The 20,472-nt window shown below is 45.1% G+C and overlaps 1 protein-coding gene across 7 annotated transcripts in view; it reads right to left on the reverse strand.

Moving 5' to 3' along the window:
- pak3 (Serine/threonine-protein kinase PAK 3) overlaps positions 1-20,472 on the reverse strand; it is a 44,576-nt gene that overhangs the window by 8,826 nt on the left and 15,278 nt on the right. Inside the window, exons 2-7 of one of the 7 annotated variants that reach the window (XM_014162610.2) lie at positions 18,024-18,141; positions 2,238-2,447; positions 1,864-1,958; positions 845-992; positions 635-672; positions 1-24 (exon numbers count right to left, since the gene is read on the reverse strand). The exon at positions 1-24 is cut by the window's left edge and continues 90 nt beyond it. In XM_014162610.2, coding sequence (XP_014018085.1) covers positions 1-24; positions 635-672; positions 845-992; positions 1,864-1,958; positions 2,238-2,424 — 492 coding nt within the window. In that variant the 5' untranslated portion in view covers positions 2,425-2,447; positions 18,024-18,141. Of the gene's footprint in view, positions 25-634; positions 673-844; positions 993-1,863; positions 1,959-2,237; positions 2,451-7,488; positions 7,667-7,895; positions 8,016-18,023; positions 18,142-20,472 lie in introns of those variants that run through there. The other 6 variants (XM_014162609.2, XM_045702935.1, XM_014162613.2 and 3 more) reach the window with 6 other exon arrangements.

Below are 20,472 nucleotides of genomic sequence, written 5' to 3' on the forward strand. Positions count from 1 at the left end.
CGTCTCTGACACAGCCTTGGAGCTCTGAGGAGGACGTGACATCACTTTCAGTTAGTTTGCTTTCTTTTCCTATTATTAATAATCCCTCTCCTTCTCCCCCTTTCTTCTCCCTAACTTTCTCCCTCCCCTTCTCCCTCTCTCCTCCTGACTGACTGTGACAGCAGGACAGCCAGACAGATAGAGAGCGTGAATGAAAGGAGTAAAATATGCTGACTCACAGACAGTGCAGAAACAGGGAGAGAAGGAGAAGTAAAGAGAGAGGGAGAGAGAAATAGAGCCAGGGAACAGTCTGTCAATCGTCACACCTCTCCTCTCCATTTCTTCCTCTGCTTTCTCTTCCACCATCTCATATCCTCTCATTCTCTCTGTTTATCCCCTGTTTTTCTCTATCCCTCCTCTCCTATTCGCCATTCTTCATCTATGGCAGATGCCCTAAACACACATTGATAGTTGAGTAAACAAAGATGTACGTCTCAAAATGCACCCTATTCCCTATATAGTGCACTACTTTTGACCGTGGCTCATAGGGCTCTCTGGTCAGAATTGTGGCTATGGGCCCCGATCAAAAGTTGTGCACTATATATGGAAAAGGGTACCATTTGGGACTAAAGCAGAGATGTGTCAGGAGACTTACAGAAGTGTTGGAACAGCTGTAGTTGTCTGAACTCTTGTCTGTGGAGGAGAAGGAAAACAGGAAGGAGAAGAAAGACAATATGAAGAGATCAAGTTCTGATAGTGAGTTGTGAATGTGTGTGTGTTTACATGTAAATGTGTGTGCATTTGTGTTTATGTGTGTATGTATACGTGCTAGTGTGTGTGAGCATGCGTGTCTGTGTGTGTGTACCTGTAAAACTCATGTACTTCTGGCTGTTGTTGGTCTCCTTGGAGTCGTAGAACTTGAGAACGTCAAGGACAGCCTGAGGATTCTTCTTCTGTTCCAGCTTAGTGATGTTAGAGGTCTGGAGCAACCGAGCCCATTGCTCCGGCATGCCCTACACGCACGCACGCACGCACACACGCACACACGCACACACGCACACACGCACACACGCACACACGCACACACGCACACACACACACACACACACGCACACGCACACAGTAACAAGAGAGAGATGTCTGCAGTGGTCAGAGAACTGGGTCATATCTCCATCCTACAGTATCATCCCCCTCTCTGCCTTGCTCTTTCCTCCTCTGCCTTGCTCTCCCTCTACTCACTTGCTCCATTCCCCCTATTACAGACAGACAGGGAGGGAGAAATAGGCATTGAGGGAGAAAGAGGGATTGAGGGAGAAAGAGGCATTGAGGGAGAAAGAGAGATGGAGGGAGAAAGAGGGATGGAGGGCGAAAGAGGGATGGAGGGCGAAAGAGGGATGGAGGGCGAAAGAGGGATGGAGGGCGAAAGAGGGATGGAGGGCGAAAGAGGGATTGAGGGAGAAAGAGGGATTGAGAGAGGATGCGTCTGAAATGGCTCCATATTCCCTATACAGAGCACACGTATTGACAAGGGCCCATAGGACTCTAGTCAAAAGTAGTGCACTATATAGGTATTAGCGCGCCATTTGGGATGCAGCCAGATAGAGATTAGGAGTAAGTGGAGGTATTGTGCTGTATCTAGTTAGCCTGTTTTCTTCAGTCCAAATCTAAAGTCATTCCTGCTCTAACTCAGTTACCAGCCTACTGTCCAGAAAACAGATCCTCCTACTCAGGCCTTGGTTGATCAGCTGAATCATAGTTACACACCCTACTAGATACAGACCATAGATCTAGAGAAAATAGACCCTTCCAGATACAGACCCTAGATCTAGAGTACATAGACAGACCCTAGTAGAGCATAGATGTAGAGCACATAGACAAACTCACTGTGAACTCTCCAGTGACCGCATCGAAGCCCACGTGGATGGTGTGTTCAAAATCAGAAGGCAGAGAGATCTCCGGACGCTCCTTCTTCTTGTTGGCTGAGAGAGAGAAGGGGGTGAGAGAGAGGAGAGAGAAAGAGATAACATGAGAGAAAGAGAGAGAGGGAGCATATTGATAGAGGCAGCAGCAGAGTCTCTTGAGAGACCATCCCCCCTGAGGCTCATGGGAAGACTAACCATGCAAGCTACCGCAAGGGATCCTGGGGGATTTGGATGTCTGTCATATTCCCCCCGGTTACCTCCCTTGGTTATACAGTTGCACACGCATGCACAGTTGAACACATAGTCGCATGTTCACGTGTCACACACACAACTCACTCTTGTCTCCTCCTCCTGTCAGGATGGACATGATGGAGCGATCTTTCTTCTTCCTGTCCTCTGGGTTGGGGGGAAGGGGCTTGGAGCCATGGGGGGCAGGATCTTTGCTGCAGGAGCCAATCAGAGTGCTGGTGTTCCTCATGGGCGGGGCTGGGGGCTTGTCCTCGACATCCCCATTGTCAGACATCTTCACCAATCACACGCCGGCTGCTGCTGGAACAACCAATAAACATGAGGTCACAGAACATTACCAGGCTATCAACTAACATGACGTTAGTCAATCAACTGACAGAACATTTATCCTATCAGCTAACAGGACAACACCAGTCCACTTACCTGTCAGCTGACAGAATATTAGTACTCTAGCCAATTAGCTGACAGACATTATTCCACTAGCCCATCAGCTGAGAGAGCATTAATCGACTAGCCTATCAGCTAATGAGAGAGCATTAATAGACTAGCCTATCAGCTAACAGGACACAACTAGGAGGACTACCAGTCTATAGTTGACTAGCTGGCACTCTGTTTCATCTGCAAACACACAAATAATTTACAGGCCAGTTTCCCGGATACGGAGTGTGTGTGTCTACACGCTGCAAACACCAACCACTGAGTCACAATCCAGGAAGAGAAAGACACACACATTAGCCTGCTGCCTCTACTCACACACTTATTCTCAGAGCCATTGGACTGAGAGAAAGGAACAAGCTCATAACTAGTTGTACCACAAAAATCTAAACGGCACACACACAGATTCTCACACACACTGACAAACACACACGGAGTCATTCACACAGGGGATGTAAGCTAACCTGCTATAGGGAATGCCCTGGTGGACAGTCTACCAACAGGAACAACTATCTAGGTCAGACACACACACAGTTCTACAGAGTTCATGTCCTGAGAAGAGCTGAACAAGAAAAACGTCGAAAAAGGACTAATTCAAAGTAGAAAGTTGGAGCACTAAACAAAAAAAGCAGAGATTGATTTATTTCAGCTCACTTTAATCCACTGTACAGGAGGCAAACAGAGTTCATGTCATCTCAATGCCGGAATGAATCATAAAGTCCACAGGGTAAAAAATTGTACATTTACATCAACTGATGACTAAACATCTGACGCACTGACCTCATCATATCTCAGGGTTAGTGTCACAGCTTGAAATGTCTCCCTTCATGTCGCTGAATTGCTAGCTTTTCGGTGGTGTTGCTGCCTAAGCCGTTGTCAAGCGGGCGGTCTCTCGTTTGCGAACCACTTGTAGGAGCCAAGTAAGGAGACTGGGCCTGCCTACAAGCATTTCGCTACATCTGCTAAATACAGTTGAAGTCGGAATGTTTACATACACTTAGGTTGGAGTCATTAAAACTCGTTTTTCAACCACTCCACAAATGTCTTGTTAACAAACTATAGTTTTGGCAAGTCGGTTAGGACATCTACTTTGTTCATGACACAAGTAACTTTTCCATCAATTGTTTACAGACAGATTATGTCACTTATAATTCATTGTATCACGATTCCAGTGGGTCAGAAGTTTACATAAGCTGAGTTGACTGTGCCTTTAAACAGCTTGGAACATTCCATAAAATGATGTCATGGCTTAAGAAGCTTCTGATAGGCTAATTGACATCATTTGAGTCAATTGGAGCTGTACCAGTGGATGTATTTAAATGCCTACCTTCAAACTCAGTTCCTCTTTGCTTGACATCATGGAAAAAACTAAAGAAATCAGCCAAGACCGCAGAAATAAATATTGTAGACCTCCACAAGTCTGGTTCATCCTTGGGAGCAATTTCCAAATGCCTGAAGGTACCATGTTCATCTGTACAAACAATAGTATGCAAGTATAAACACCATGGGACCACGCAGCCGTCATACCGCTCAGGAAGGAGACGCGTTCTGTCTCCTAGAGATTAATGTACTTTGGTGCGAAAAGTGCAAATCAGTCCCAGAACAACAAAGTCAACCGATTAATCGGAATGGCCGGTTAATTAGGGCCGATTTCAAGTTTTCATAACAATCGGAAATCTGTATTTTTGGATGCCGATTTGGCGTTTTTTTTAATTCATTAATTCATTAACACCTTTATTTAACTAGGCAAGTCAGTTAAGAACACATTCTTATTGTCAATGACGGCCTAGGAACGGTGGGTTAACTGACTTGGGGGCAGAACGACAGATTTTTACCTTGTCAGCTCGGGGATTCAATCTTGCAACCTTATGGTTAACTAGTCCAACGCTCTAACCACCTGCTTTACATTGCACTCCACGAGGAGCCTGCCTGTTACGCGAATGCAGTAAGAAGCCAAGGTAAGTTGCTAGTTAGCATTAAACTTATCTTATAAAAAACAATCAATCAATCATAATCACTAGTTAAATACACATGGTTGATGACATTGCTAGTTTATCTAGCCTGTCCTGCGTTGCATATAATCGCTTAGGTACACGTTGCTCCATCGTGTACCTAACCATAAACATCAATGCCTTTCTTAAAATCAATACACAAGTATATATTTTTTAATATTGCCTGCTAACATGAATTTATTTTAACTAGGGAAAATGTGTCACTTCTCTTGCAACAGAGTCAGGGTATATACAGCAGTTTGGGCTGCCTGGCTCGTTCCGAACTGTGAAGATTATTTCTTCCTAACAAAGACAGCCGACTTCGCCAAACGGGGGATGATTTAACAAAAGCGCATTTGCGAAAAAAGCACAATCGTTGCACGACTGTACCTAACCATAAACATCAATGCCTTTCTTAAAATCAATACACAGAAGTATATATTTTTAAACCTGAATATTTCGCTACACGACATCCAGGTTAGCAGGCAATATTAACCAGGTGAAATTGTGTCACTTCTCTTGCGTTCATTGCACGCAGAGTCAGGGTATATGCAACAGTTTGGCCCGCCTGGCTCGTTGCGAACTAATTTGCCAGAATTTTACGTAATAATGTCATACCATTGAAGGTTGTGCAATGTAACAGCAATATTTAGACTTAGGGACGCCACCCGTTAGATAAAATAAGCAACGGTTCCGTATTTCACTGAAAGGAAAATCATTTTGTTTTCGAGATGATAGTTTCCGGATTCAACCATATTAATGACCTAAGGCTCGTATTTCTGTGTGTTTATTATATTATAATTAAGTCTATGATTTGATAGAGCAGTCTGATCAGCAGGTTCGTAAGCATTCATTCAAACAGCACTTTCGTGCGTTTTGCCAGCAGCTCTTCGCTGTGCTTCAAGCATTGCGCTGTTTACGACTTCAAGCCTATTAACTCCCAAGATTAGGCTGGTGTAACCGATGTGAAATGGCTAGCTAGTTAGCGGGGTGCGCGCTAATAGCGTTTCAAACGTCACTCGCTCTGAGACTTGGAGTAGTTGTTTCCCTTGCTCTGCATGGGTAACGCTGCTTCGAGGGTGGCTGTTGTCGATGTGTTCCTGGTTCGAGCCCAGGTAGGAGCGAGGAGAGGGACGGAAGCTATACTGTTACACTGGCAATACTAAAGTGCCTATAAGAACATCCAATAGTCAAAGGTATATGAAATACAAATCGTATAGAGAGAAATAGTCCTATAATTCCTATAATAACTACAACCTAAAACTTCTTACCTGGGAATATTGAAGACTCATGTTAAAAGGAACCACCAGCTTTCATATGTTCTCATGTTCTGAGCAAGGAACTTAAATGTTAGCTTTCTTACATGGCACATATTGCACTTTTACTTTCTTCTCCAACACTTTGTTTTTGCATTATTTAAACCAAATTGAACATGTTTCATTATTTATTTGAGACTAAATTGATTTTATTGATGTATTATATTAAGTTAAAATAAGTGTAATTGTCATTATTACAAAAAATAAAAAATATCGGCCGATTAATCGGTATCAGCTTTTTTTGGTCCTCCAATAATCGATATCGGTGTTGAAAAATCATAATCAGTCGACCTCTAGAGGAAACAGGTACAAAAGTATCTATATCCACAGTAAAACAAGTCCTATATCGACATAACCTGAAAGGCCACGCAGCAAGGAAGAAGCCATTGCTCCAAAACCGCCATAAGAAAGCCAGACTACGGTTTGCAACTGCATATGGGGACAAAGATCATACTATTTGGAGAAAAGTCCTCTGGTCTGATGAAACAAAAATAGAACTGCTTGGCCATAATGACCATCGTTATGTTTGGAGGAAAAAGGGGGAGGCTTGCAAGCTGAAGAACACCATCCCAACCGTGAAGCACAGGGTGGCAGCATCATGTTGTGGGGGTGTTTTGCTGCAGGAGGGACTGGTGCACTCCACAAAATAGATGGCATCATGAGGGATGAAAATTGTGGATATATTGAAGCAACATCTCAAGTCATCAGTCAGGAAGTTAAAGCTTGGTCGCAAATGGGTCTTCCAAATGGATAATGACCCCAAGCATACTTCCAAAGTTGTGGCAAAATGGCTTAAGGACAACAAAGTCAAGGTATTGGAGTGGCCATCACAAAGCCCTGACCTCAATCCTATAGAGAATTTGTGGACAGAACTGTTAAAGCATGTGCGAGCAAGGAGGCCTACAAACCTGACTCCGTTACACCAGCTCTGTCAGGAGGAATGGGCCAAAATTCACCCAACTTATTGTGGAAGCTTGTGGAAGGCTATCCGAAATGTTTGACCCAAGTTAAACAATTTAAGGCAATGCTACCAAATACTAATTGAGTGTATGTAAACTTCTGACCCACTGGGAATGTGATGAAATAAATAAAAGCTGAAATAAATCATTCTCTCTACTATTATTCTGACATTTCACATTCTTAAAATAAAGTACTGATCGTAACTGACCTAAGATAGGGAATTTTTACTAGGATTAAATGTCAGGAATTGTGAAAAACTGAGTTTAAATGTATTTGGCTAAGGTGTGTGTAAACTTCCAACTTCAACTGTATGTGTATGTGACCAATCAAATTAGATTTTGACAGTGAAGGAAGCTAGTGGGGCGGCAGGTAGCCTAGTGGTTAAAGCGTTGGGCCAGTAACCCGAAAGTTTGCTGGTTCGAATCCCCGAGCTGACAGTGTAAAAATATGACGTTCTTCCCTGAGCAAGGCAGTTAACCCACTGTTCTCCGGTAGGCCGTCATTGTGAATAAGAATTTGTTCTTAACTGACTTGCCTAATTAAATAAAGGTTAAATAAAAATAAATAGTGTACTTCTAAGCAGACACAGTGATGGCTGTGTTACATTAGCAGTGGCTAGGTTCTGTCTGGCCTTACCTCAGTCTGTCTGTCAGGCTGGAACTGATCTTGGCTTCAGCTTCTGTCTCCTCAGGCCTCAGTGTTCCTCTAACTACAACAGCTAGTCTAAGTCCAAATACCATGCAGTGTGTGAGTGTGTGAGAGAGGGTAGGTGTGTGTGTATAGGAGGTTCCGTGCTGATATGTTTGGACTTGAGGTCTTCTCTGCTGCCTTTTAGTCATCATGAGTTCACAGCCTGTGATGTCAGAATGAGTCATGGGGTAGGAGGTGGGGTTTGTGGCTCACACATGTCATGAAAGTGTGGAACTACAGAAGAATTGTCACACAAACACTAAACAGATGTATAAAACAAATGCGCACACACACACACACACACACACACACACACACACACACACACACACACACACTCTACAATCACATACCTCTTCAATTACACAGCTCTGGTGACGAAGAGAGCAGCTGGTCACAAGGTGGATCAAACACACACTCTTCATAGGGTTCGGTAATTCTAGTGCACCTTTGTCACCTCCTCCCTTCTTTCCAACCTCCCTCCCTTCTTCAGACATCAAACACATCCTCCCCCGTCTCACCCCCCCCCCCAGCCAACACCCACCCAAATCCTACTCTGGCGAGCCGACACAAGGAAGGTCTCACATTTCAGACTCCACTGTCAGTTTACACATACAACCCTGTCATCTCCACACACACACACACACACACACACACACACACACACACACACACACACACACACACACACACACACACAGAGCAGACGAGCTCTGGGGAAGTGACTAATAAAGGAACAACCTGAGCTACATCCCAAACGGCACCCTAATCCCTGTATAGTGCACAACTTTGACCAGGGGCATTAGGACTCTGGTCAAAACTAGTACACTATGTAGGGAATGGGGTGCCGTTTGAGGTGCATCCCTGGTGCTTTCCACTGACTGAGCTGATGCTATAGATATCAAACAGGGTTGGATTACAACCCTGTCTCACCCGTTTGATTTTTTACATTTTTGTGACCAATTTCAGAACATGCAAAACACACACACACATTTTTGTTGTCTGACAGAGAGCTACAGAGGGTTAGCCTGTTGGCGTTCCTCCCTGCTGATCAGCGGAATTAGCTAAACCTCCACAGCCAGCAAGGGAGGAGAGGAGTAGCCTCTATACACCAAGCCCAGAAGACCTCACCATCCCTGGAGAGTTGAGGAGACTGAGACCCCCTCCTGTTGGAGCTAATCAGTAGAGAGAGATCGAGCCTACACAACAGTTCCCTCATCATTTTGTGTGTGTTTGTATGTGTGAGATGAAAACAGGAAAATAAAGAACAGAAAGAGAAATTAAGGAAGCAAGAAAGATAGGGGAGAAAAAAAAGAGATACAATTGTATTTTTGTCACACCACACACACACACACACACACACACACACACACACACAAGCCAGCCCCTAGGACAGAGAGAGAGACAGACTTCAAATGTATATTTTACACACACACACACACACACACACACACACACACACACACACACGGTTTCAGTCTTTCAAGTAGATGAGAGCAGACAGTTCTCGGATACATGTTGTTCTTGGTTTATTTAAATTCTCAAACAAAGTAGAACACAAAATTGTCCAAATCATCTGGAGGAAACCAGGCACCGCTCATCACTTGGCCTATACCATCCCTACGGTGAATCATGGTGGTGGCAGCATCATGCTGTGGGGATGTTTTTCAGCGACAGGGACTGGGAGACTAGTTAGGATCGAGGGAAAGATGAACGGAGCAAAGTACAGAGAGATCCTTGATGAAAACCTGCTCCAGAGCGCTCAGGACCTCAGACTGGGACAAAGGTTCACCTTCCAATAGGACAATGACCCTAAGCACACAGCCAAGACAACGCAGGAGTGGCTTCGGGACAAGTCTCTGTATGTCCTTGATTGGCCCAGCCAGAGCCCGGACTTGAACCTGATCAAACATCTCTGGAGAGACCTGAAAATAGCTGTGCAGCGACGTTCCCCATCCAACCTGATAGAGCTTGAGAGGATCTGCAGAGAAGAATAGGAGAAACTCCACAAATACAGGTGTGTCAAGATTGTAGCGTCATACCCAAGAAGACTCAAGGATGTAATCGCTGCCAAAGGTGCTTCAACAAAGTACTGAGTAAAGAGTTAAAATACGTATGTAAATGGGATATAAATTAGCAAAAATGTATAAAAAACATTTTTCGCTTTGTCATTATGGGGCATTGTGTGTAGATTGATGAGGGGGAAAAAAACAACGATTGTGGGAAAAGTCAAGGGGTCTGAATACTTTCTTTTATTTTTATGATGTGAAGCACTTTGTTTCTTGTATTTTTGTATTAGAAAGGGGGTTTACAAATAAATGATAAATGATCACTATAAATGACTGCATGAATAATATGTATGAGGACAGAATGCTTATTATTTGATAATAGGTAGTTTCATAAAGAAAACTTGCCATTGTTTGTCCCACTCCCAGGAGTCCCACAACAGGCCCAAGCAGATGGCAGAGAGGACACGGCCAAACACACAATTAGAGAGAGAGGGGGCCGCATAGCATAGCACCTGCTGGCTGGGGGGGGGGGCAGAGGAGGATGGGAGGGTACTTCTTCACATGAGTGAGGAACAACCAAGCCTGAACTGGACATGCAGAGAGACAGTGAGATAGTATGAGAGAGAGAGACAGTGAGAGAGACAGAAACAGTGAGAGAGAGGTGAGTGAGAAGGTAAAGAGAAAAGGGAAGGTTGTGATGCTGCCATAGCACACTGTTCTGCCCCCCGGTTGCCTGGGGTTACGGTGTTGATGGATGGACAGTGACAGGAATACTCTCACTCTATTCACACACACAATTAAATTAACCAATTCACACATACCAAAACCAGAAAGCTCATTCTCCCTCTTTCTCTTTCCCTGCCCCTCTCTCTCGCACACACACACACACACACACACACACACACACAGTCACCTTGTCTCACTACAGGCACAGAAGACATACCTCCTGTGTGTGTGTACCAGCTTCGATGATACTGCAGTGTTCTCTCATGCCTAAGAGCATGAAATGAAGCCAAACAGAGAAAAATCACAACCACGACTGACCGACTACATCACCGTGACCGACCGACTACATCACCGTGACCGACCGACTACAATCACCGTGACCGACCGACTACGATCACCGTGACCGACCGACCGACCAACTACAATCACCGTGACCGACTACATAACCATGACCGACCGACTACAATCACGGTGACCGACCGACTACAATCACCGTGACCGACCGACTACAATCACCGTGACCGACCGACTACAATCACCGTGACCGACCGACTACAATCACCGTGACCGACCGACCAACTACAATCACCGTGATAGACTACATAACCATGACCGACCGACTACAATCACCATGACCGACCGACTACAATCACCACGACCGACCGACTACATCGCCACGACCGACCGACTACAATCACCGTGACCGACTACAATCACCGTGACCGACCGACAACAATCACCACGACTGATCGACTACATCGCCACGACCGACCGACTACAATCACCGTGACCGACTACAATCACCGTGACCGACCGACTACATCGCCACGACCGACCGACTACAATCACCGTGACCGACCGACTACAATCACCGTGACCGACCGACTACAATCACCACGACCGACCGACTACAATCACCACGACCGACCGACTACATCGCCACGACCGACCGACTACAATCACCGTGACCGACTACAATCACCGTGACCGACCAACTACATCGCCACGACCGACCGACTACAATCACCGTGACCGACCGACTACATCACCACGACCGACCGACTACAATCACCGTGACCGACTACAATCACCGTGACCGACCGACTACAATCACCACGACCGACCGACTACATCGCCACGACCGACCAACTACATCACCACGACTGACCAACTATACTGAACAAAATATAAAATGCAACAATTTCAAAGATTTTACAGTTACGGGAAATCAGTCAATTTAAATAAATTCATTAGGCCCTAATCTATGGATTTCACATGACTGGGAATACAGATCTGCATCTGTTGGTCACAGATACATAAAAATAAATGGGCCTAACAAAATGGGCCTCAGGATCTCGTCCCTGTATTTCTGTGCATTCAAATTGCCATCGATAAAATGCAACTGTGTTCGTTGTCCGTAGCTTATGCCTGCCCATACCATAACAGAATGTCCCGTGGTGGAGGTGGGGTTCACAAAGTTGACATCAGCAAATCGCTCGCCCACACGACGCCATACACGCGTGTGCGGTTGTGAGGCCTGATGGATGTACTGACAATTTCTCTAAAACGATGTTGGAGGCGGCTTATGGTAGAGATATGAACAATCAATTCTCTGGCAACAGCGCTGGTGGATATTCCTGCAGTTAGCATGCCAATTGCACGCTCGAGACATCTGTGACATTGTGTTGTGTGACAAAACTACATATCTTAGAGTGACCTTATATTGTCCCCAGCTGCTTCTTGATATGCTACACCTGTCAGGTGGATGAATTATCTTGACAAAGGGGAAATCCTCACTAACAAGGATGTAAACAAATTTGTCAACAAAATATGAGAGAAATAATCTTGTTGTGCATCTGGAATATTTCTGGGATCTTCTATTTCAGTTCATAAAATATGGGACCAACACGTTTTGTTTTTATATTTTTGTTCAGTGTACATCACCATGACGACCAACTAAATCACCATCATCATGATCGACCAACTAGATCATCATGACGACCAACTACATCACCATGACGACCAACTACATCACCGTGACCAAACCGGACTAACACATATTGTCCTAACAGTTATTGATTATTCCTTCAATAACTAAGTGGGTGGAAAGAGGGTGAGGGATGGATGGAAGCAGAGAAAAAAGAAACGAAGAGGTGATTGTCAAATATATTTATTGATTTTGTTCTTTCTTTCACTGGACGACAAAGTGCATTCAATCCCATGATGCTTTCTAGCCCGGCACTGTGAGTGGCCTGTCCTCCTAATAACTCTAAGTGAGCTTAATGTCAGCTTAAGAGAAACACACACGCACCAGCCAGTGTTGATAAATCAGTGTGCATTGGAGTCTTAAAAATGTCAACCTGAGGAGGCTTTTAGATGCACTTTAACATACACCCTGGCTGTGTGTGTGTGTGTGTTGAGGAACTGATGATGACAACAGTCAAGATTCGTAGTGTGCTCATAGGGCGTATCCTAGTGCATGTGATCAAATGTATTACTAGCCTTCCCTACCGGTCATCAATGCACTGTGTGTGTGTGTGTCTCTCTCTCTCTCTCCGGGTCTCCCTGGGTGCCTAGAGATGATATCACAGGAATCTAGTCGCCAGCAGATTCTTAGGGTGGGGTGCACCCAACATTCTACTGCGGCTCCCCCTTCTCCTCTCCTCCTTGACACTCCATCACCATGACATCATCATGAGTTCCACCAGTCGATTGTTTAAATCACAAAGAAGAAAAAGATCCATCTTCTTTCTCTTTCTTTCCGTCTCCCTTTGCACTGCTCTTTTCATCTGCTGTCCATTCGTTTAACCGTGCCTAGAGAGACGCTCACACTGACGAGTTCTCCTTTGCCTCTGAATGTGTGTGTGTGTGTGTGTGTGTGTGTGTGTGTGTGTGTGTGAGGAGGGAAGGGGGTGAGATGGATATAGGAGTAGAAAGCAAGGGAGCGAAGCAGAGAGAATGAGAAGTCCTGAGGAATACTCGGCGCTCCATTATTCACAAGAACCTGTTTGAAGCGGATCCCTCTTTTTTAAATCAAATCACATTGTATTGGTCACATACACATATTTAGCAGATGTTATTGCAGGTGTAGCGAAATGCTTGTGTTCCTAGCTCCAACAGTGCTATAGTATCTAAAACAATTCACATCAATATACACAAATCTAAAAGTAAAATAATGGAATTAAGAAATAGATAAATATTAGATCGAGCAATGGCATGGACTAAAATACTTTAAAATAGAATACAGTAAATACACATGTGATGAGTAAAGCAGTATGTAAACATTATTAAAAGTGACTAGTGTTCCATTATTAAAGTGGCCAGTGATTCCAAGTCTATGTATATAGGGCAGCAGCCTCTAAGGTGCAGGGTTGCGTAACTGGGAGGAAGCCGGCTAGTGATGGCTATTTAACAGTCTGATGGACTTGAGATAAACAGCTTCTTTCAGTTTCTCGGTCCCAGCTTTGATGCACCTGTACTGACCTCACCTTCTGGGTGATAGCGGGGTGAGCAGGCCGTGGCTCGAGTGGTTGATGTCCTTGATGATCTTTTTGGCCTTCCTGTGACATCGGGTGCTGTAGGTGTCTAGGAGGGCAGGTAGTTTGCCCCTGGTGATGCGTTGGGCAGACCGTACCATCCTCTGAAAAGCCCTGCGGTTGCATGGCGGTGCAGTTGCCGTACCAGGCTGTGATAGATCGACAGGATAATCTCAATTGTGCATCTGTAAAAGTTTGAGGGTTTTAGATGACAAGCCACATTTCTTCAGCCTCCTGAGGTTGAAGAGGCGCTGTTGCTCCTTCTTCACCACACGGTCTGTGTGGGTGGACCATTTCAGATCGTCAGTGATGTGTACGCTGATCAACTTGATGCTTTCCACCTTCTCCACTGCGGTCACGTCGATGTGGATAGGTGCGTGCTCCACGATCATCTATTTTTGCTGACGTTGAGTGAGAGGTTATTTTCCGCACCAATCTCCCAGGGCTCTCATCTCCTCCCTTTAGGCTGTCTCGTCATTGTTGGTAATCAGGCCTACTACTGTTGTGTCGTCTGCAAACTTGATGATTGAGTTGGAGGCATGCGTGGCCACACACTCATGGGTGAACAGGAAGTACAGGAGCGGGCTGAGCACGCACCCTTGTGGGGCCCCTGTGTTGAGGATCATCAAAGTAGAGGTGGTGTTTCCAACCTGGGGGCGGCCAGTCAGGAAATCCAGGACCCAGTTGCACAGGGCAGGGTTCAGACCCAGGGCCCCGAGTTTAATTTATGAATTTGGAGGGTACTATGGTGTTGAATGCTAAGCTATAGTCAATGAACAGCATTCTTACATACAGTTGAAGTCGGAAGTTTACATACACCTTGGCCAAATACATTTAAACTCAGTTTTTCACAATTCCTGACATTTAATCCTAGTAATAATTCCATGTCTTAGGTCAGTTACGATCACCACCTTATTTTAAGAATGTGAAATGTCAGAATAATAGTAGAGAGAATGAGTTATTTCAGCTTTTATTTCTTTCATCACATTCCCAGTGGGTCAGAAGTTCACACACACTTAATTAGTATTTGGTAGCATTGCCTTTACATTGTTTAACTTGGGTCAAACGTTTCAGGTAGCCTTCCACAACATGATACCCCCGTGCTTCAGGGTTGGGATGGTGTTCTTCCCCCTTTTTCCTCCAAACATAACAATGGTCATTATGGCCAAACAGTTCTATTTTTGTTTCATCAGACCAGAGGACATTTCTCCAAAAAGTACGATCTTTGTCCCCATGTGCAGTTGCACACCGTAATCTGGCTTTTTTAATGGTGGTTTTGGAGCAGTGGCTTCTTCCTTGCTGAGTGGCCTTTCAGGTTATTTCGATATAGGACTCGTTTTACTGTGGATATAGATACTTTTGTACCCGTTTCCTCCAGCATCTTCACAAGGTCCTTTGCTGTTGTTCTGGGGTGGATTTGCATTTATCGCACCAAAGTACGTTCATCTCTAAGAGACAGAACGCGTCTCCTTCCTGAGCGGTATGACGGCTATGTGGTCCCATGGTGTTTATACTTGCATACTATTGTTTGTACAGATGAACGTGGTACCTTCAGGCGTTTGGAATGATGAACCAGACTTGTGGAGGTCTACACATTTTTTTCTGATTTCTTTTGATTTTCCCATGATGTCAAGCAAAGAGGCACTGAGTTTGAAGGTAGGCCTTGAAATAAATCCACAGGTACACCTCCAATTGACTCAAATGATGTCAATTAGCCTATCAGAAGCTTCTAATGCCATGACATCATTTTATGGAATTTTCCAAGCTGTTTAAAGGCACAGTCAACTCAGTGTATGTAAACTTCTGACCCACTGGAATTGTGATACAGTGAATTATAAGTGAAATAATCTGACTGTAAACAATTGTTGGAAAAACTACTTGTGTCATGCACAAAGTAGATATCCTAACCGACTTGCCAAAACTATAGTTTGTTAAAAGAAATTTGTGGAGTGGTTGAAAAACGAGTTTTAATGACTCCAACCTAAGTGTATGTAAACTTCCGACTTCAACTGTAGGTATTCCTCTTGTCCAGGTGGAATAGGGCAGTGTGATTGCATTGTCTGTGGATCTATTGGGGCGGTAAGCAAATTGAAGAGTGTCTTTGCCGTAAGGTAGAGGTGATATGTTCCTTAACTAGCCTCTCAAAGCACTTCATGATGAAAGAAGTGAGTGCTACAGGGCGATAGTCATTTAGTTATGTTACCTTTGCTTTCTTGGGTACAGGAACAATGGTGGACATCTTGATGCAAGTGGGGACAGCAGACTGGGATAGGGAGAGACTGAATGTGTCCGTAAACACTCCAGCCAGCTGGTCTGCGCATGCTGAGGACGCAGCTAGGGATGTCGTCTGTGCCGTCAGCCTTGCGATGGTTAACACGCTTAAATGTCTTACTCACGTCGGCCACAGAGAAGGAGAGCCCACAGTCCTTGGTAGCGGGCTGCATCGATGGCACTGTGTTATTCTCAAAGTGGGCAAAGGTGTTTAGCTTGTCCGGAGGCAAGACGGTGTCCGCAACGTGGCTGGTTTTCCCTTTGTAGTCCGTAATTGTCTGTAGACCCATACGTCTCGTGTCTGAGCCGTTGAAAATTGCGACTTTACTTAGTCTCTGTACTGACGTTTTGCCTGTTTGATTGCCTTATGGAGGGAATAACTACATTGTTTGTATGGACCATATTCCCAGTCACCTTGCCATGGTTAAATGCGGTGGTTCGTGCTTTCAGTTTTGCGCGAATGCTGCCATCTATCCACGGTTTCTGGTTTGGGTAGGATTTAATAGTCACAGTGAGTACAACATCTCCTATACATTTCCTAATGAACTCAGTCACCATATCCGTGTAGTCGTCAATGTTATTCTCATAGGCTACCCGGAACATATCCTAGTCTGCGTGATCAAAACAATCTTGAAGCATGGATTCCGATTGGACAGACCAGTGTTGAATAGACCTTAGCACGGGTATTTCCTGTTTGAGTGTCTGCCTCTAGGAAGGGAGGAGCAAAATGGAGCCATGATCAGATTTGCCGAAGGGAGGGCGGGGGAGGGCCTTGTAGGTATTTCGAAGTTGAGTAGCAGTGGTCCAATGATTTACCAGCGTGAGTATTACAGTCAACGTGTTGGTAGAACTTCGGTAGCGTTTTCCTAAAATCTGCTTTGTTAAAATCCCCAGCTACAATAAATGTGGCCACAGGATATGTGGCTTCCAGTTTGCATAAAGTCCAATGTAGTTCTTTGAGGGCCGTTGTCATATCGGCTTGTGGGGGAATATACATAGCTGTGACTATAACCAAAGAGAATTATCTTTGGAGGTAATACGGTCGGCATTTGATTGTGAGGTATTCTAGATTGGGTGAACAAAAGGACTTGAATTTCTGTATGTTATCACAATCACACCATGAGTAGTTTATCACCATTCTTCTTCCCAGAGAGTTCTTTATTCCTGTCTGCACGATGTACTGAGAACCCAGATGGCTGTATGGACGGGGACAGTATATCCCGACAGAGCCATGCTTCAGTGAAACAGAGTATGTTACAATCCCTGATGTCTCTCTGGAAGGAGATCCTCGCCCTGAGCTTGTCTACTTTATTGTCCAGAGACTTAACATTAGCGAGTAATATACTCGGAAGCGGTGGATGGAGTGCCCGTCTCCTGAGTCCACTCCGAATACCTCTCCTCTGCCGGAGGTGTTTTGGAGCAGCTTCTGGACTAAGTTCAATTGCCCTGGGGGTTACGAACAAAGGATCTAATTCGGGAAAGTCGTATTCCTGGTCGCAATGCTGGTGAGTTAACGCCACTCTGATATCCAAAAGTTATTTCCGTCTGTGTAATAACACACAAAAAAAACAAAATACTGCAAAGTTGCTTAGGAGCTATGAGCAGAGCTGCCATATCTGTCGGCACCATCTTACGCCATCTACCCTTTCTCCTTCTGTCTCTCCCTCTCCCTTCCTCGTCCTAATTATTTTTCTCTGAGAATAAAAGGGAAGTGTGTGTGTGTATGAGTGTGAGAGAGAATTAAAAGAGAGCTATGAGGAACCACTTTGACTAGTCTAAGTACCCCACACATGAACTCTCTCTCTTTCTCCCCCTCTCTGTGCTTATCCAGAGTAAACTACAGGGAAAGGGCTGGTCAGTGACCTCACCATTGAACTACTCACTCCTCATATGATAACTATTAAACACAGAGCTGGACCAGACACACACATATACTTACAGGTATGAGGGGCTCTGCCCTCCAGCTGTCTTGCCCCACCCACCAAGCCAATCACCAAGGCAACACCATAAATAATGCACATTGCAAAGCCTGCTGGGAGCCCAGAGCTGCTCCACCCCTGAGAAAACAAATGATATAACTAGATAAGTTTGTGTGTGTGTGTGTGTGTGTGTGTGTGTGTGTGTGTGTGTGTGTGTGTGTGTGTGTGTGTGTGTGTGTGTGTGTGTGTGTGTGTGAGAGAGAGAAAGAGAACAATAACTGTTACCTAGCCTAACTAGAGAACAAAAGTTGAATCCAAAAAGCTCAGCATGGTAGCAGGAGGCCCTTAACTGTTCAACTAGTAAATATTTAAACTCCAAGAACTGTTATGGTTTTATAAATGTATTCTATGCATGCATGCGTGTGTATGTGTCTTCATTGAGTATTGTTAGCTGCAGCGCTGTCTGTGATTGTTAGCAGATCTCCTGTCATACACACAGTGACAGAGACACACAGACACAGAGAGACAGAGAGAGATGTAAAATAGCCAGCAACTCTCTCAGACACACTCAACTTTTTCCTGTCACTAACCTGCTGGCGGGTCTTTCAAAACATAGGCGTGGCCAGCTAACCAGTTAACCAGCTAGCATGTCACCAGCTAGCTTCCTTGCCAGTTAGCCTGATATAAACACAATCCCATCCACAATCCACATTCTAACTGACTGTAGCAAACTACCTTTTTGCCACCAAACTATCCCTTCAATACCATACTATCCCTTTAACAAACACTCTCTAACATCCAAACTATCCCTTTAACACCAAACTATCCCACTCCAAACAGTTTGCGTTATAACATGCATCAACCAAAGGCTGTGTGCCACGTCATCGACTGTGCAGTCAAATTAAAAAAAATCGAATAAAAATATGTTATTTGTCACATGCACCGAATACAACAGGTATTGTACCTTACAGTGAAATGCTCACTTACAAGCCCTTAACCAACAGTGCAGTTAAGAAAATACACACAAAAAAAGTAAGAGATAAGAATAACAAATCATTAAAGAGCAGCAGTAAATAACAATAGCGGGGCTATATACAGGGGCTACTGGTACAGAGTCAATGTCAATGTGCAGGAGCACCGGTGTCGAGGTAATATATACAAGTAGCTAGAGCTATTAAAGTGACTGTGCACAGATAATAACAGAGAGTAGCAGCAGTGTTCCAGAGGGGGGAAATGCAAGTAGTCTGGGTAGCCATTTGATTAGCTGTTCAGAAGTCTTATGGCTTGGGGGTTGAAGCTATTTAAGAGCCTCTTGGACCTAGACTTGGTGCACCAGTACCACTTGCCATGCGGTAGCAGAGAGAACAGTCTATGACTGGGTGACTGGAGTCTGACAATTTTTAGGGCCTTCCTTTGACTACGCCTGGTATAGAGGTCCTGGATGGCAGGAAGTATGGACCCGGTGAAACCAGATCTCAACCCAGTCACAACATACGTCATCAGAGCACGACGTATGTTTGTTGTTGTTGAACGCCGAATTCTGTCGAACGCTGAAGCCTGAACTAAAGACATTGGTTTAAAAGTGGACCATGTTTTTATATACTTTAATTTTATTTTGATTCCTGCGGCTCAGTTGGGCTAAATTGTTGTGAGCGCTGCTATCTGTCCCGGGATCCTGCCAGATTCCATATAGGGGGAGAGACACGAAAGCCCAGCAAGCCTAGCTGGCTCGGCGGTCTCAAATGGAGGCCGCTATTGAACGTTTCCAACGTTGCAGGAGCTGCGTTTACTTTGCTTTGTTCCGGGACAATGTGGACCTCGTTGACTTTCAATGTAGCAACTGCTTGCTTACGGAGGACTACAGGAGCGAAGTAGCTACTCTTAGCAAGCAAGTAGCAAACCTACACAAACTACTGGGGAACCCACGCCCACCTACTTTTTATTTTTCTTCCACCCCAGTATCCGGACAACGCTCTGGTCTGGTGGAAGTTTTGCCGCCGTGTCGGCTCTCCACAGCCGACAGGCCGTTGCTAGGCAGGGTTCCATCCCCGAAGGGGTCTCCCCATTCCCTGGAGAACGGAGCTGATCTCGACCCAACCAACCAGCCATGGAGGTGCGTCACTCGCCGTGGAAGTCGAAGAAGGCATCCTCTGGCAACGGGGGTCTCCATGGAGATGTTGAGCCCAGAACTAACACAGACCAGAAACAGCTTTGTCGCCCTGGATCCAGAGGTTCCAGCGCCTTCATCCGTGGTGGCTTCCCAATCAAGATCGGATCCGGAGGTACCTGCATCTTCGTCCTCGGCTCTGACTCCCTCTCCGGTGGCTTCAACCTCGGGTTCATATCCTCGGAACTCCCAGCCTTACCAGACCGTGAGGCTGCCTGAGAGACCGGCCCATTCAACATCCCCAGCTGTCACCATAGGCAGCTCTATGGTGAGAAACATCTCGGTCCCCAAGGCAAAAACCC

This window comes from Salmo salar, chromosome ssa20, assembly GCF_905237065.1.
Source record: "Salmo salar chromosome ssa20, Ssal_v3.1, whole genome shotgun sequence".
NCBI classification, from domain to species: Eukaryota; Metazoa; Chordata; class Actinopteri; order Salmoniformes; family Salmonidae; genus Salmo; species Salmo salar.